At 36.8% G+C, this 16,424-nt stretch overlaps 6 protein-coding genes across 7 annotated transcripts in view; 4 read left to right on the top strand and 2 right to left on the bottom strand.

Moving 5' to 3' along the window:
- The window catches only part of LOC139614818 (olfactory receptor 11A1-like), a 101,988-nt gene that overhangs the window by 18,993 nt on the left and 66,571 nt on the right, over positions 1–16,424 (top strand). The gene's annotated exons all lie outside the window — the stretch shown is intronic.
- LOC139614823 (olfactory receptor 6N2-like) lies at positions 709–1,653 on the top strand. Its single transcript, XM_071472451.1, has one exon. The coding sequence runs from the start codon at positions 709–711 to the stop codon at positions 1,636–1,638; it is 930 nt and encodes a 309-aa protein (XP_071328552.1). The 3' UTR covers positions 1,639–1,653.
- On the top strand, positions 3,068–7,515 carry LOC139614827 (olfactory receptor 6N2-like). The gene has a single exon (XM_071472454.1). The coding sequence runs from the start codon at positions 3,068–3,070 to the stop codon at positions 3,992–3,994; it is 927 nt and encodes a 308-aa protein (XP_071328555.1). The 3' UTR covers positions 3,995–7,515.
- LOC139614831 (olfactory receptor 6N2-like) lies at positions 7,566–8,525 on the bottom strand. The gene has a single exon (XM_071472459.1). The coding sequence runs from the start codon at positions 8,523–8,525 to the stop codon at positions 7,599–7,601; it is 927 nt and encodes a 308-aa protein (XP_071328560.1). The 3' UTR covers positions 7,566–7,598.
- LOC139614828 (olfactory receptor 6N2-like) lies at positions 9,496–11,803 on the top strand. Its single transcript, XM_071472455.1, has one exon. The coding sequence runs from the start codon at positions 10,877–10,879 to the stop codon at positions 11,801–11,803; it is 927 nt and encodes a 308-aa protein (XP_071328556.1). The 5' UTR covers positions 9,496–10,876.
- Positions 13,628–16,097, bottom strand: LOC139614838 (olfactory receptor 13C2-like). The gene has a single exon (XM_071472467.1). The coding sequence runs from the start codon at positions 14,396–14,398 to the stop codon at positions 13,631–13,633; it is 768 nt and encodes a 255-aa protein (XP_071328568.1). The 5' UTR covers positions 14,399–16,097; the 3' UTR covers positions 13,628–13,630.

Raw genomic sequence — 16,424 nt, 5'->3', positions numbered from 1 at the left:
GGAAATGATTCAGGATCTCTGTTGCTTAAGCGTTGCATTCTGCTGCTCATCATGGGGTAATGTGTGAGAATTTGTAGTCAGCCACTGCACTTGAAACTTCAGCAGTGTGACAGAAGCAAGGAGACCCTCTTTGCTGCCCAGCTCAGACACAAAGCGCATCTTGATGGTCTGTGATACAGAGAGATTGGATAAGGTCACATACAGTGTAACCTGCACTATAGAATAACAACACACAAAAGAGACTCAATAGTTGTGGAAAATAGAAAAGAGAAAAGAAACCTCAGTACCAATGTTACTAATGTGGCGCCATCTTGACGTACTGTAAGCATTGGGTTGTGGAAATCCTTTGTGCATTTTGACAACAATGTCCACAAGCTTGGTGTCCTGCTGATGAAAGTGGCCCCTGAAACACCAAGTACCCACCTATTCCCCCTGTTGTTGCTCTTGTGTACTAGCCTCCAGAGTTATGTGATGTTGTTTGTATGTTCTTAGTGGAGAGTTTAATCAAATCCATGGAGGGTGGCACGGTCTTATAAAAACAGTCCACAGAGCTGGACTGTCTAAATTCTCAGGGTGAAGACACACAAAGTGCAGGTGAATGTAAATTAAACAGGTTGTATGTAATCGTCAAAGACTTGTTTCTTAACAGTTTTTAGTCATGTATGCCTGTTACATAACCTGCTTGTTTTACACAGTAACATTTATTGTATGATAATCATAATGGATGAATTCAATGCAACATTTATAACCTTTGATGGGTATATTGAATTGCACAAATACAGATATCTATATTTTGTGATCATGTGCTCAGTATACATTTTAATAATCTGCAGTAATTCAACCATAATATTCCTTATCTGGTTTCACCAAAACCTCCATGAACCTATGTACATTTTCATTGCAGCTTTATTACTTAACTCTATTCTTTTTAGCACTGCTATCTATCCAAAAATTTTGATTGACTTTTTATCTGAAAAACAGATAATATCTCATTCAGCTTGTCTCTTGCAGTGGTTTATATATTACTCTTTAGGTGGTTCAGAGTTCTTACTGTTGTCAGCCATGGCCTATGACAGGTATGTGTCTATATGTAAGCCTCTGCAATATCCAATGATCATGACAAAAAAGACTGTGAGTATTTTACTGTTTTTAGCTTGGATTGTGCCTGTTTGTCAGGATGCAGCACCAGCTGTACTGAATGCTACGAAAAAACTATGTAAATACACTTTAAAAGGAATAGTTTGTAACAGCACAGTCTATAAACTTTACTGTGTGGGTTCAAGTGCGCTAAACATATATGGTTTGGTTGTTTTTGTGAATTCTGTATTTCTCCCTGTGCTCTTCATACTTTTCACTTACACCAGGATATTTCTAATATCTCATCGGAGCAGTAGAGAAGTCAGGACAAAAGCTACGCAGACCTGTTTACCTCACCTGCTGGTTCTAATAAACTTCACCTGTTTGAGTGCATATGATGTACTTCTACTGCGAATGGAAACTGATTTTCCAAAAACTGTACGTTTCATAATGACATTACAAATAGTAATTTATCACCCTCTCTTCAATCCAATCATATATGGACTAAAAATGAAAGAAATCTATAAACATCTCAAGCGATTGTTCTGCAAAATGGTCTAATTTATTGACAGATAACTGTTGTACTGTTTGCGTCACGAAATAAAAAATAAAAAAAACCTCCAGCAACACAAAATTAAAAAAATGCTGGTGGCCTTCATCAAGATGACTTTGCAAGTGCAGCAGAATATTTGTGTGCTATTTTACTCCAGTTTGTTTTTGATTACCTGTAGAAAAATACTGTGGAGTCCTGTTACTGCTAATGTCTTCCATACTGGCGTCATTGTTTCTGGGTGTTTTGTTAAAGATTATAATTAATGTTAAAAAATGTTTTTAAATTTTTGATGTGGCATTCTATGTGAGTGAAAATGTTAAATTTGGTGCCTTGAAAGTCATAATTGTGCTTATATCTACTTGATGTGCTCAGTTCCCGTAAGCTTTATGGTTGAACTAACGTCATTAAAATGTTTATTTTACCAAAAAAATATTCTACGATAATTTTAAAATCAAATTATATCCTCATTTGTCCTTCTAAGAAAAACAAAACAAAAGTCTTCATCACCTTCAACGAGCCTCCAAGGATGAGTACTATTTCTTCTCAGCCCAGATAATAACAGTAATAGATATGATAATAGTAACAATTTAATAAATAATAATGGGTGTTGATAATTAGGTTATTGTATGTATAGATATTAGCATGTATATGCTTAATGATATGTTTGTACATAAATATGTCTGTGGAAGTGAGAGAAAAGAGGAAGTGAGGAAGGGGGCAGGGTTGATAATGACAGTAATGATTACAACAAAACAAGATGAGAAATCACAATAATCAACCATAAACTAAAACTGATGTGATGCAAAAATTACATTTATTCATTTGGCACAAGTACAAAGTACAAAGCTCCATATTAATCATACCTGATATTAATCATACTAAAGAAAGCACCAAGAGTTGACGCCATCATGGCTGCCTTACTGAAGGCAAACTGATTTTTTCGACAAGACAATGCATCAACTGTTGAAGGAAACTTGTAAGCATCCTGAGAAGCTAGAAGCGAGAGCTTATCATCATACTAGTGAAGACAGGAAATCTCAAAAGAATGATATATGGAGTATAATGGATCATAAAATGGGCTGAAAAAAAGCCTATGGATTGTCTCGTAAATGTAGGCCTCCAGAGCTGATGAAGTTGTTCACATGTAAATGGCTCTTCTGGATTGGAATTTAATGAGATCCTTAGAGGACGATTACATATTATAAAAACTCTTCCTCAGACACAAACAGTTCACTTTCTGAATTATGTAGAGGAACAGTCATCAAAGGCTGTTTTAAGGTCAGGTAGATGGTCAGGTACATGAATAGGACAGTCTAACATAGGTTATAATTTAATGAAATCACACTGGGACTTTTTTTCTTAGTTTTTATTGATGCATATTTGTTAGACCTTCTGCCTATTTAATTAATAATAGTTAAATATTTGGAGGATGCTAAAATGGGTGACAGATTAAACGTAACATATATAACTCTTGGTGGGTTTGTAGAAGTGGACAAATACAGATATATTTATTTTTTAATCATGTTTACAGTTTATATTCTAATAATCTGCAGTAATGCAACTATTGTGAGTCTTATCTGGATTCACCAAAACCTCCATGAGCCTATGTACATTTTCATTGCTGCCTTGTCACTGAACTCTGTTCTTCTCAGCACTAATATCTACCCAAAGCTTTTTATTGACGTATTATCTGAAAAACAGATCATATCTTACTCAGCTTGTCTCTTCCAGTATTTCATATTTTACTCTTTAGGTGGCTCAGAGTTCATACTGTTGTCAGCCATGGCCTATGACAGGTATGTGTCTATATGTAAACCTCTGCAATATCCAACTATCATGAGGAAAACAACAGTCAGTATTTTACTGCTTTTAGCTTGGCTTCTACCTGCTTTACATGTCGTGGTGGCAGTTGCACTGGGTCGTAAGAAAAAACCCTGTAACTTCAGTTTGAAAGGAATTTTTTGCAACAGTTCAGTCTTGAAATTTCACTGTCCGAGTTCAAGAGTTGTATCAATATATGGTTTGGTTGTTTTGCTTAATGTTGCACTTGTTCCTGTGCTTTTCATACTTTTCACATACACAAAGATATTTATAATATCGTATCGAAGCAGTAGAGATGTGAGGAAAAAAGCTGCACAGACCTGTTTGCCTCACTTGTTGGTTTTAATCAGCTTCTCCTGTTTGTGTGCATATGATGTCATTATAGCTAAACTGGAATCTGATTTTCCAAGAACTGTACGTTTAATAATGACTTTGCAAATGGTTTTGTATCATCCTCTCTTTAACCCAATAATATATGGACTGAAAATGAAAGAAATCTCCAAACACCTCAAGAGGTTGTTCTGTCAAGTCAAGCAAGGCTAAAGAATGTTCATTAACTGTCATGATCATGCAGACATGTGATTCCTCTGATCTTTAGAAGTAATTTAATATAATAATTTCTTTATATGACTGATACACACTAAGGACCACCATCAGTTTCAACAGTGTAGTTTAATTTGCTGCTTCCTACAATTACTTGTCACATACAGAGTTACAGGAAGCCTGTTCCCAGTAATCACATTCAAAATGATTGTGGTATCATTATGTTTCAGTGTAATGATGAAGTTTACAGTGTTCATCAAGTACAGATGTCAACATTTCAAACAGAGAAAACAGCAGAGCAGCAACATATGTTGCACTTAAATTCTCCTTTTACAATACGTGTTTGTGGGTTTGTCTGTTTCTATTTGTGGACCAAGTCTTGTGAGGCCTTTAACTTTTACATTTCATAATAATTTGCTCTTCAACTTTCTAAAGGAAAAATAAAAATAAAAAAATTAAAATTAACATTTAACTCAGCCATGTTGTTCTCGCTGTAAAATAAGTGTCATTATTTATGCCCAGTTAACTGTCACTAACATATCTGCTACGTGTCTGCAGCACATACACATACAGATACAACCCGCAGGAGCATCTCCTGAAATAGGGCCCCTATGGCAGCAATGTACTGAACCTTCATCATCATGGTTACAATCGTAAACACATGGTTAAGGTTTGGGAACTAACAGCTGTCTCCTTTGCCACTCCACATACTACCTCTCCTGACTTCCTCCTCTGCTCACATAATAATAATGACCACTAAAGGTCACCTAATAATATAAATTAACCATGGATCATAATAAGCTGCTACATGGACAACCTATTGGCTTGCATTTTAAATTATCCATATATCTTTATTTAGATTTTAATTGCATACACATATTATACGTGTAATTGACAAGACCACAAACTGCATCCACAAGATATAAAAAAAAATAAATAAACAGCAGTAACTAGGACTGTCAAATGATTGATTTCCTCTTAATCACAATTAAACACTGAATTTCAATAGTTAATCACAATTAATTGCATGTTTTATCACATGATTATACATGATTATTTTGCGTTTCAAAACAGTTTTCTCTTGCTTGACAACACATAACCATCAGTCTGTCTGAACTGGAAGCTAACGTTCGTATGTCTGACGTGTAATTATGAAGATGTCTAATAATTTATTTATCCGTAGACGGATAGAAGTTATATTTTTATTTTCCAACTCGATCAATTCGATCTTCACCATGGATGATTCAGGCGTTGGATTTAAACACTTTAGGTCTCCCGACACGCCCCTTTATACAGACCAGAACCGTCCCCCTTTTGCTCCCATACATATGACTTGCCATGAAGCATCTTGCTCCACCTTGTAAAATCTTTGTAGGAAGTGTCTGTGGCAGCTTGACAACATGTAAGGGTGCTTCAAAGGGTCAAAATATTAGCAGCCAAAGATTGTAGAAAGTAGTGCTCTAGTAACAGGTAACTGGTAACAGGTAACTGGTAACAGCACCGGTGACGGTGTAAAATAAAAAATCTTTGGCAGCACACGATTAACATGATTTAAAAAAAAATAACGCTTTATGCTCGCTCCTTAATCTGATCGCGATGAGCAAGTTAATGCTGACAGCTCTAATAATAACCTAAACCAGGGTTTTCGAAGTGTGGTCAGAAGTAACAATGCCGTTCACTAGACTTGAGCAGGGGCAGGAGTTTCTTGTCCAGTAAAAAACAGTCTGTTTGTATTCTGGTATACAAATGGTGCACTGGAGAAAATATATATATTGTCTAGACATGAGATGTCTATACTATTTATTGATAAATGATATTATATTAGTAATATTATTTATATATTTACTGACCCAGTGATCCAGGTGTGACCCTGGAGGGATCCAGAGTGAGATCAAGAGCACATTTCTCCCCCAGCAACTATATATATGACTATTCATCTGGATGTAGAGAGAAAAAAAATAGCCTGGTTGATGACATAAGACCAGTCTCACTGGGCAATATGGCATAAACCATGATGGAAACACCATATATTTTCGTACCTCATGTGCAAGACAGTAGAGCAAGAATAATAGAACCACATCTCCACCTCCATATTCAAAAACACAAATCATCCCTTCAAATCATGCTTCAATGAAGTAGAGCATAGAAATCCACTTTTAAATAGTTTCAGCACAGATGGAGCAGTAAAGTCGCGTTAATTCATCTGCTCCTGTTGTTTGTGTTTCTCATCATCAGCTTGACAGTATAGCTGCAGACTGCTGGCTAGTTAGCAGTAGCTACTCCATTACATGATTACAGTGCATGTATTTCCCTGAGGTATAGTGAGGATTTGTTGTTGCCACTGGTTTGGTATTTTAAGTTGTCATTTACCACAGGCAGCACAGTATTGGCCTGCCATTAGGGGGTGTGCTGTCGGTACATTGTAATGTGCATAATGTTCTGAGTGTGACTCACTCACCAAATATCAGTGTATCAAAGAGCCCATCTATAGTGTATGATTATGGTTAATTCCTAATCCCACCCCATATACAGATGGACCTCATATGCGCCTCTGGCCATCCATCATAAAGGAATATGAAAATTATGTCAGCATGACCCAGGTAAACTTGACTGCACTTCAAACAGGGCTGAGTTATATGTTCTTTTATTTTAATAAATGTAAAGCTTTGTTTTTGGATGATGTGATTATTACAACATGCAGAAAAGATTATTTTCAGTCAATAAATGTTGATGATACCTGCTACATTAGCTCTCTTGAGTCTCAACAGTCCCATAAACTGTGGCCTAAATAAACTATATGGTGATTTAGCTCAGAGGACTGTTGTGCTCAGAACTATTCTAAGATTGATTCATAAAAATGCCACCCAGGTTGCTTAATTGCTTTTGCTCAGAGGGTTGGTTATCCCGTTTCACAGCTGTGAGTGTTTCTTCCGTGTGTGTATTTGTGCTGCAGACGTGCAGCAGATAAACTAATGGCAGTTAACCTGACATAAATAATGAGATACTTATTTTATAGCAAGTAGAATGTGGTGTAGTTCATTTTAATTTTTATTTGTAGTTTTCTTACAGAAAGTTATTATGAAATGCTGAAAGTTACAGCCGTCCCAAAACTTGACTCACAAACAAAAACACAGACACACAAACTCTTGTTACTACATACACAATTTGAAATGATACATAATGCAAAAGCAGAATATTAGTACAACAAAAAGAAGAATACAGTTATGAAACACAGTTATATTCTCCTGTTTAAAGCTATTAAGACTTAAAATTCATGATGACAGTTACTGCTTTGTATCTGTATTGTTGACATTTTCTGTATTTAAAATGTTGATGTTTATCTGTACTTGATGAACATTGTGAATTTCATTACACTGAAACATAATGATAATATAATCATTTTGAATATGATTACTGGGAATAGGCTTCCTGTAACTCTGTATGTGACAAGTAGTTATAGGAAGCAGCAAATTAAACTACACTGTTGAAACTGATGGTGGTCCTTAGTGTGTATCAGTCATATAAAGAAATTATTATATTAAATTACTTCTAAAGATCAGAGGAATCACATGTCTGCATGATCATGACAGTTAATGAACATTCTTTAGCCTTGCTTGACTTGACAAAACAACCTCTTGAGGTGTTTGGAGATTTCTTTCATTTTCAGTCCATATATGATTGGGTTAAAGAGAGGATGATACAAAACCATTTGCAAAGTCATTATTAAACGTACAGTTCTTGGAAAATCTGATTCCAGTCGAGCTATAATGATATCATATGTACACAAACAGGAGAAGCTGATTAAAACCAACAAGTGAGGCAAACAGGTCTGTGCAGCTTTTTTCCTCACATCTCTACTGCTTCGATACGATATTATAAATATCTTTGTGTATGTGAAAAGTATGAAAAGCACAGGAACAAGTGCAACATTAAGCAAAACAACCAAACCATATATTGATAAAACTCTTGAACTCACACAGTGAAGTTTCAAGACTGAATTGTTGCAAAAAATTCCTTTCAAACTGAAGTTACAGAGCTTTCTATTACCACTCAGTGTAGTTGCCACCATAACATGTAAAGCAGGTAGAAGCCAAGCTAAAAGCAGTAAAATACTGACTGTTGTTTTCCTCATGATAGTTGGATATTGCAGAGGTTTACATATAGACACATACCTGTCATAGGCCATGGCTGACAACAGTAAGAACTCTGAACCAGCAAGAGAGTAATATACAAAATATTGAAAGAGACAAGCTGAATAAGAAATGATTTGTTTTTCAGATAAAAAGTCAATAAAAAGCTTTGGGTAGATATTAGTGCTGAGAAGAACAGAGTTCAGTGACAAAGCAGCAATGAAAATGTACATAGGCTCATGGAGGTTTTGGTGAATCCAGATAAGACTCACAATAGTTGAATTGCTGCAGATTATTAGAATATAAACTGTAAACATGATCACAAAATAAATGTATCTGTATTTGTTCATTTCCACATACCCACTAAGAGTTATATATGTTACATTTAATTTGCCATCCATTAAAAATTAGACATTAACAGGCAGATTGTACAACATGCATAAAAAACGAGAATAGAAGTCTCGCTATAACGATTTCATGTACGCATAATGTGTTTCATTCATTCAGATACCTGACCATTCAATGCATTTTCATCTCCAGATGTAGGAAAATAAATTGAGTGAGTCAGTGAAAAGATTTTATACGACTCCTCTACCCTCCGTGGATCTCATTAACTCCTCAGCTATCAGCTTCGTCATCAAACTTTAATGGCCTGAAGCTATAGGTGGCATCAGCAATTTATTTATGCACATGCTGTCTCTACATTCTTCTGTCTACTACTGTCTAGTTTTAATGCAGCTACAGATACAAAATGTTAGGACTGTATATATTTACAGAAGAAACTGAGTTGCTAAATGTAGGACAGTTTTTCTCTTTAGATGTGACAGTGATAAAGGGTGGAGGTTGGACAAGTGAAGAGGAAGAGGAGAGAGAAAGAATGAACTGCTTTGTCAGAGTTAAGTTGTGGACAAGTATCAGCCATCTAATATTTTATGGAGTCAGGGAAATTTAGTAGAACAGATATAATTAAAACATTTTGAGGCTTCACATAAATGTTTAATTGAATATGGTCTGCATAGCATACTTATCTGTCCAAAAGGAAGTAAATATAATGCAAGTGGGCCCAGGACAGAACCTTGAGGAACACCACAAAACAGAGAACTGAGTTGAAAGGGCATAATTCTGAATTGTAATGGAGAAAGTCCTGTCTGACAGGTATGAGGAGAACGCCATCCACTGCCTGAGCCTCTCAACTAATATACAGTGGTCCACAGTATCAAAAGCATTGCTGAGATCTAATGATACCAATACAGAACATTCGCTTGCATTAACAGATGGTTGGAGACAAGCTGCATCTTATGAAAGCAGCCAACAGAAACTTGTAAAAAACCGTTGTGCTCATCTAAGACAGCTGTACACTGCAGAGCATCACTTTTTGTAGGATCTTGGCAAAAAAAGGTAACTTGGAAATGTGCCTGTTGTTCTTGGACGAGGGAAGGTTCAGATTTGTTTTTGAACAGAGGTTTGTTTGAACTAAAATCTGACATGACCACATGTCAAGAGACAGACATACATTACATTACAATACATTGCATTTACTCATTTGGCAGATGTGTTTATCCAAGTGAGAGACAAACTAAAGGTTCAGTGTAGTAGGAGATCTTGGTGTATATTTCTTCAAGCAGTACAAGAAGATCAGATAAAGAAGTGGACTGAAAGTCCATAGTAAGTGCTAGTTAGGCATGTTAGGGTGTTAGAGGTGTTAGAAGAGATGATGCTTTTGCGAGAGATGAGTCTTAAAGAGATTCTTGAAGGTAGAGATAGTATTTGGTAGCTTTTTCTGCTACTGGGGAACCACAAATGAGAATAGTCTGGACTGGTATTGCCTTCTGTACAGGGATGGAAATGCCAGATGACATTCCCTGGAGGAACACAGTGGCCAAGAAGGAGCATCAGCCAGTATAATTGAGTTCAAGTAGATGGTACAGACCCAGAAGTCACTCTGAAGGCAGCATTAGTGACCTGAATTTGATTTGGGTGGCCATGAGTAGCCAGTGTAGGCTGATGAGTAGTAGAGTGACATGTGCCCTTTTGGTCTGATCAAAGAACAGATGGGCTGGACCATCTGTAAGGGTTTCAGTGTGTGTGAAGGGAGGCCCACCAGAAGGTCATTACAGGAGTCAAGGTGAGCGATAACCATGGAGCTGGGTGGCATACTGAGTCAACTGACTCAGTGGTAGCACTGTATGCACTTAGACCACTATATTGAAATTCATGTAAGGAGGAAGAGATGCACCTGGAGGAAGTTTATGGACATACTGTTTAATGTTGTTCATTAAGGATTGTGGTTCAAGTGGCAGAAGGAATTAATTTCATACTACATCAATTAAAGCAAACAAACATAAAATGACTAGGAAATACATTAACCTTACTTCCAAAGTGATAAACTTTCATATCCAAGACATTAAAGAGATGTCCAAGACATCCAAGTTAAAGGGGTCAAACAATGCTGTGACTTCAGGCCTCCAGGGTTTGATGAAGTTCTTTGCATATAAGAATCTATTTTCATGGAGAGTTTAATGAGATCCATGGAGGCTGAAGCAATATTATAAAAACCTTCTGCAGACTTAAACAGTTCACTTTCACCAAGTGCATTTTAAGGTCAGGTGTCTGTGTATGAATGAAGAATTCCAGTACAGTTTGGATGTTAGTAATATTGTAAAAGTGAGATCTCTTTTTAATTTTCACGCATGTAGGCTGGTTATTTAATCTGCCTGTTCTCTTATTTGATTATTATTATTAGACAGGATCAATGGATGATGAATTTAATGTAACCTATATAACCCTCAGTGGACACATGGAAGTGCAAAAATACAGATATCTTTATTTTTTGATCATGTTTACAGTGTACATTTTAATAATCTGTTGTAATTTCACCATTGTGTGCCTTATTTGGATTCACAGAAACCTTCATGAGCCTATGTATATTTTCATTGCAGCTTTGTTAATCAACTCTGTTCTTTTCAGCGCTAATATCTACCCAAAGTTGTTAATTGACTACTTATCTGAAAAACAGATCATATCTTATTCAGCCTGTCTCTTTCAGTTTTTTTTATTTTATTCTTTAGGAAGTTCAGAATTCTTACTGTTGTCAGCCATGGCCTATGACAGGTATGTGTCTATATGTAAACCTCTGCAATATCCAACTATCATGAGAAAAACAACTATGAGTATTTTTCTGGGTTTAGCTTGGCTTGTACCTGCTTGTCTTATATCAGTTCTAGTAATAATGAGTGCTGATATGAAACTCTGTAATTTAACATTAAATGAAATCTTTTGTAATAATTCAATTTACAATCTCCACTGTGTGAGTTCAAGCTCACGATCTATATTTGGTGTTTTTGCTGTGATAATCACTGCACTTTTCCCTCTGCTCTTCATACTCTTTACATACACCAGGATACTGATAATATCCTATAGAAGCTGTAAAAATGTCAGGAAAAACGCTGCACAGACCTGTTTACCTCACCTGTTGGTTTTAATCAGTTTTTCCTGTTTGTGTGCATATGATGTTATTATAGTTCGACTGGGGTCTGAATTTCCAAAAACTGCACGTTTAATAATGACTTTACAAGTGATTCTGTATCATCCTCTCTTCAATCCAATTATATATGGACTAAAAATGAAAGAAATTTCTAAACACCTGAAAAGGTTGTTCCGTCAAACAAAATTGATGTGATGTATTAAAAGTTATGTTTCAGTAACAGTGGTGCTAGTGTTGCTAATGTACAGTCATTTCATCTGTAATGCATAGATTTCAATGTTTTAATCTCTGGAAGGTATTTCATGTAAAGATTTGTTTCTAAACTTTAAAGATCCTCTTTACTACTCGTCATGGAAACAGTAAATGTTATATTAATGTAGGGTTTGTACCTAGCCTTATTAGGAATGCAGGACTGAGTTCAAGACTGCTTTTACAGTGTGCCTGTAAAGCCCACTGGCAACATTTGTGATATTTGGCCGTACAAGTGTGACACTAGGTCATACTGCCCATGTTTCAGCCAACTGAATCAACTACATGAATCTGGAGGGGTAGGGGTGGGTTGGTCTGCATGCAACAGCAGCCTAAAGGATCTTAATCTGTAGGTGTTGCAGTTTTTTGTTAAAAACAGGATTTCTTTCCACCAACTGACTGCAGATGAGAAAGTGACTGTACAGTCACTGCTCAGTCTTGGAAAAAGGCATAGCCTGCTGCCATTAAATTTCACTTGATTAATTAAGAATTAAGACTACAATTGATCCATGGTCCAGTTCTCAAACAAGCATGGCAGGCATTGTTTCCTTAAAAGGGAAACACAAAGGGCAGGAACACATGGGAAACAGATGATGCAAGATGCACCAGTAACAATAACTTCAAGCCTTCCAGCCAGTGTGCCCTGTTCACTGCAGCAGAGTGATTAATACATTTGCCTTGATGGATCCTGGATCCATCTACAGGATGGATGGATGTTGTAGCAGTGTGTGGATACCGCTTATCCAGACAGGGTCGTGGGGGGCTGCAGTCAATCTCAGCTGACATTGGGCTAGGGTGGGGTACACCCTGGACAGAACACCTATCTATCACAGGGCTGATATATAGAAACAAACATTCACATCTACAGGCAATTTAGAATCTCCAATTTACCTGAAGTGCATCTCCTGTAGGGAACCCACGCAGGCACAGGGAGAACATGCAAACTCCACACAGAAAGGCCCCAGGCCCTGGTTTCAAACCCAAGATGACAGTGCTAACCACTGCACCACCAAAATTAAAAATGTAATAAGTGGAACTGTTTTTCCAAAACTAAAAAGTGGTTAGAGGCCAGCACGGAGAGTGGTGTATCAATAATATACAGGTGACAAATTAAAGGAATTCAGGTGACAGTGAAGGCCACTCACGTCGTTTTCATATTCATCAAACTGTCCTGTGACCTTTCATGACCTATTGATGGGGGTGTTATTCTGTTTGTCTGCTCATTTTCAGGTTTTTCCTTTAATTTGTAACTCATCTGTATGTTTATGTTCAAGTGGCAAAGGCTTCCTGTGGCCATAAGAATAATAACATGAGCAAAGGAAGAATTCAGGATTGAAATTAATGTTATTATACAGTAGGTAAACAAAGTTTGTGTGGAGAGGTCAGAATGGATGGATCGATGGGTCAACAAAATGTCAGACTTTAACATAGGGGATTACTGTTCATTTAATGTTTCCAACTGCAAGTCAAAATTTTTTATTTACAATACCAATACCATTCCCTAACCTATTCCCTATTATTGTAACCATGACAATGAAGGTCCCCTGACCTGAGTCTATAAATTACAAAAAAAAAATTTAAACATTGACATCTGTACCTGGTCAATATGAACTTCATCTTCAACTATATGTAACTTCAACTTCAAGATACTCTTGATTGTTTCTATCTCGAACAATAGAGAGTCATGGAAACAAATGTGAAAATACCATTCAAGAACATCTCTGTTATTATTTCAGAAGAATTGCCTGTACATTAGAAATCTTTGTTAATACATCAGATGTTTTTGGCAGGACAGAGCAACCTTTTAAGGTGTTTAGAAATTTCTTTCATTTTGAGCCCGTATATGAGTGGATTAAACAAAGGATGATACAAAACTATTTGGAGAGTCATTATTAAATGTGCTGTTTTTGGAAAGTTGGATTCCACTCGAGCTATACTGACATCATATGCACTCAAACAGGAGAAACTGATTAAAACCAATAGATGAGGTAAACAGGTTTCTGCAGCCTTTTTCCTGACCTCTTTACAACTTCGATACGATATTATGAGTATCTTTGTATAAGTGAAAATTATGAAGAGCATAGGAAATATTACAAGATCTAATAAAGCGATAATACCATATGTAGTACTTAAACATGATCTTACACACTGAAGTCTGTAAATTGAATTGTTGCAAAATATTCCCTTTAAAGTAAAGTTACACAGTCTAGTTTCAGCACTAACTATTGCTGGGACAGCAATATGGCAAGCTGGTACAAGCCAAGCAAAAACCAGGAAAATAACAATAGCTTTTTTTGTCATAACAGTTGGATATTGCAGAGGTTTACATATAGAAACATACCTGTCATAGGCCATGGCCGACAACAGTAAGAACTCTGAACTGCCTAAAAAGTAAAATATAAAAAACTGGAAGATGCAGGCTGAATAAGATATGATCCGTTTTTCTGATATAAAATCAATCAGAAGCTTTGGGTAAATAGTAGTGCTGTAGAGAACACAGTTCAGTAGCAAAGCAGCAATGAAAAATGTACATCGGCTCATGGAGGTTTTTGTGAATCATGATTAGGTATACAATAGTAGAATTAGTGCAGATTATTAGAATATAAACTGTAAACATAATCAATTTTATTAACTTCCACATACCCGCTAAGCGTTATGTATGTAACATTTAACTCATTATCCATGAATGCTTTGTAAAACTAAATGTTAACTAAACAGGCAGGTAACAGTACGTAACCAATGTACATTAATAATAATTCAAAGAAGGCGTGTGACTTTTATGGCTACAGAAACATATAACCTTTACTGGAGTATGTTATTCATTCACAGATACCAGACCTCAAAATTACCTTGATGTACGTTCATCTCCAAAACCCAGAATGAACAGTTTGAGCTTGTGGAGAGTTTATCGTAGATTGCTTCATCCTCTAAGGACTCATTAAACTTTCAAACAACAGGGGTGTGCTAGTGAGATGTGCACAGTGTAGATAAGTTTTTTCCTTGTGACACACGTTTATAAGTTAAAACTCTCACTTTGAATTCCAGATTCTGTAAAGTTGCTCAGAGCGCTAGAGAAAGTTGAAAACAAGCATGTCTGGTCAAAGTATATTCCCACCAACCAGTGCTACAACTAGCTACGACCAAGCTAGCATGAAAACTTTAGTTGAAAAGAGACTTTTCACAAAAAATTGTCTCCAACACTCAGACTAGTTTCAGGTTACATCCCTGTTTATCCTGAATCATCTAAAATATTAACCAGTAGTGTGAAATTTTGTCATAATTGCCATGTGAAGTCTTGAATTATGGCTCAAAAGTGTCTTGTGCAGTCACACTGACCTTGATCTTTGACCACCAAAATCTAATTTGAGGTCACCATCGCCTTGACCTTAGACCACAAAAATCTAAGTTCTTCCCTGAGTCCAAGTGAACTTTTGTGCCAAATTTGATGAATTTCTCAAGGCATTACTGAGATCTCGTGTTCATGAGAATGGGACGGATGGATGGAAGGACAACCCAAAAACATAATGCCTCCGGCCCTGGCTGGTGCCAGTGTGGAAGCATAAAGATCAAACAAACCGTGGATTGCAGACAGCAAATTGAATAAGTGGAATCACTTATTCCCCCCCCCCCCCCCCCCCCCCCCCCCCCAGTTGAAGCCCAGTTGCCTTCAACTTCTGTACTCAACGACTACAATGACCTTCACGGACATTTAACTCATCCATGAATGCTTTGTAAAACTAAATGTTCAGTCATAATACAGGCAGGTATTCAGGCACGTAACCAATGTACACGATGAATGATTTAAAAAAGAAATCTCACCATAACAATCTGAAGTGTCTTCTTCATTCACAGATACCCGAACTTAAAATTAATTTAGTGAATTTTCATCTCCAACGTTCAGTTTTTATAATATTGCTTCAGCCTCCATTGATCTCATTAAATTCTCTACTAAAATAGATTCTTATATTTAAAGAACTTCGTCAAACCCTGGAGGCCTGAACTCTGTTTGACCTTTTTACTTGGGCTTATGCAGTATTATACAACATTATGGTCTTCTTTGATGAAATTCAAGATTGTGGTCCAAGTGTAGGTAGTGTTGCCACTTACAATAGGAATAAAGGTGGCTTCTCTTGCGGATGTTGGCTATGTGTCCCACTAGGGGTGGACGATCTGGTGATCTGATATTGTTGGCTATCTTACTTTGGTGTATGATTTACATTTGAAATGAACTGTACAGATCGCCTCATTAAAAGGTGCTATATTCTGATATTTAATTTTAAAAGTTCAATTGCCGCCAACCAGCTCACTGTTAACTGTTCAACAGCTAGCCCACTAACTCCACCTGGCGATGGCAGTGCTTGTTCTGCTCTGCTGCCTCGGTAAGCTTGGTGTAGTGGCATATGTACCAGTTCTTCACCTAAGCAGAAGAGGAACCACCATCGCCAGCTGCAGTTTTGACGGTGGAGTTACAGTCCATCTGCGGTCCCAGAGCTTTGCTGGCAGGCAGGGAAACACAATGCAAGACGAGCTATGGCTAGCTGGTTAGCAGCGACTGAAGTTTAAAATC

This window comes from Trachinotus anak, unplaced genomic scaffold (genome assembly GCF_046630095.1).
Source record: "Trachinotus anak isolate AG129_WGS33_773 ecotype Australia unplaced genomic scaffold, CSIRO_AGI_Tana_v1 ptg000039l, whole genome shotgun sequence".
Lineage (NCBI taxonomy): Eukaryota > Metazoa > Chordata > Actinopteri > Carangiformes > Carangidae > Trachinotus > Trachinotus anak.
The sequence above is the reverse complement of the archived record's forward strand: the minus strand, read 5'-3'. Positions and strand labels throughout refer to the sequence as shown.

Coding starts and splice junctions, on each gene's coding strand:
- LOC139614823 (XM_071472451.1), top strand. CDS start 709: ATGATAATCATAATGGATGAATTCAATGCAACATTTATAACCTTTGAT.
- LOC139614827 (XM_071472454.1), top strand. CDS start 3,068: ATGGGTGACAGATTAAACGTAACATATATAACTCTTGGTGGGTTTGTA.
- LOC139614831 (XM_071472459.1), bottom strand. CDS start 8,525: ATGGATGGCAAATTAAATGTAACATATATAACTCTTAGTGGGTATGTG.
- LOC139614828 (XM_071472455.1), top strand. CDS start 10,877: ATGGATGATGAATTTAATGTAACCTATATAACCCTCAGTGGACACATG.
- LOC139614838 (XM_071472467.1), bottom strand. CDS start 14,398: ATGAGCCGATGTACATTTTTCATTGCTGCTTTGCTACTGAACTGTGTT.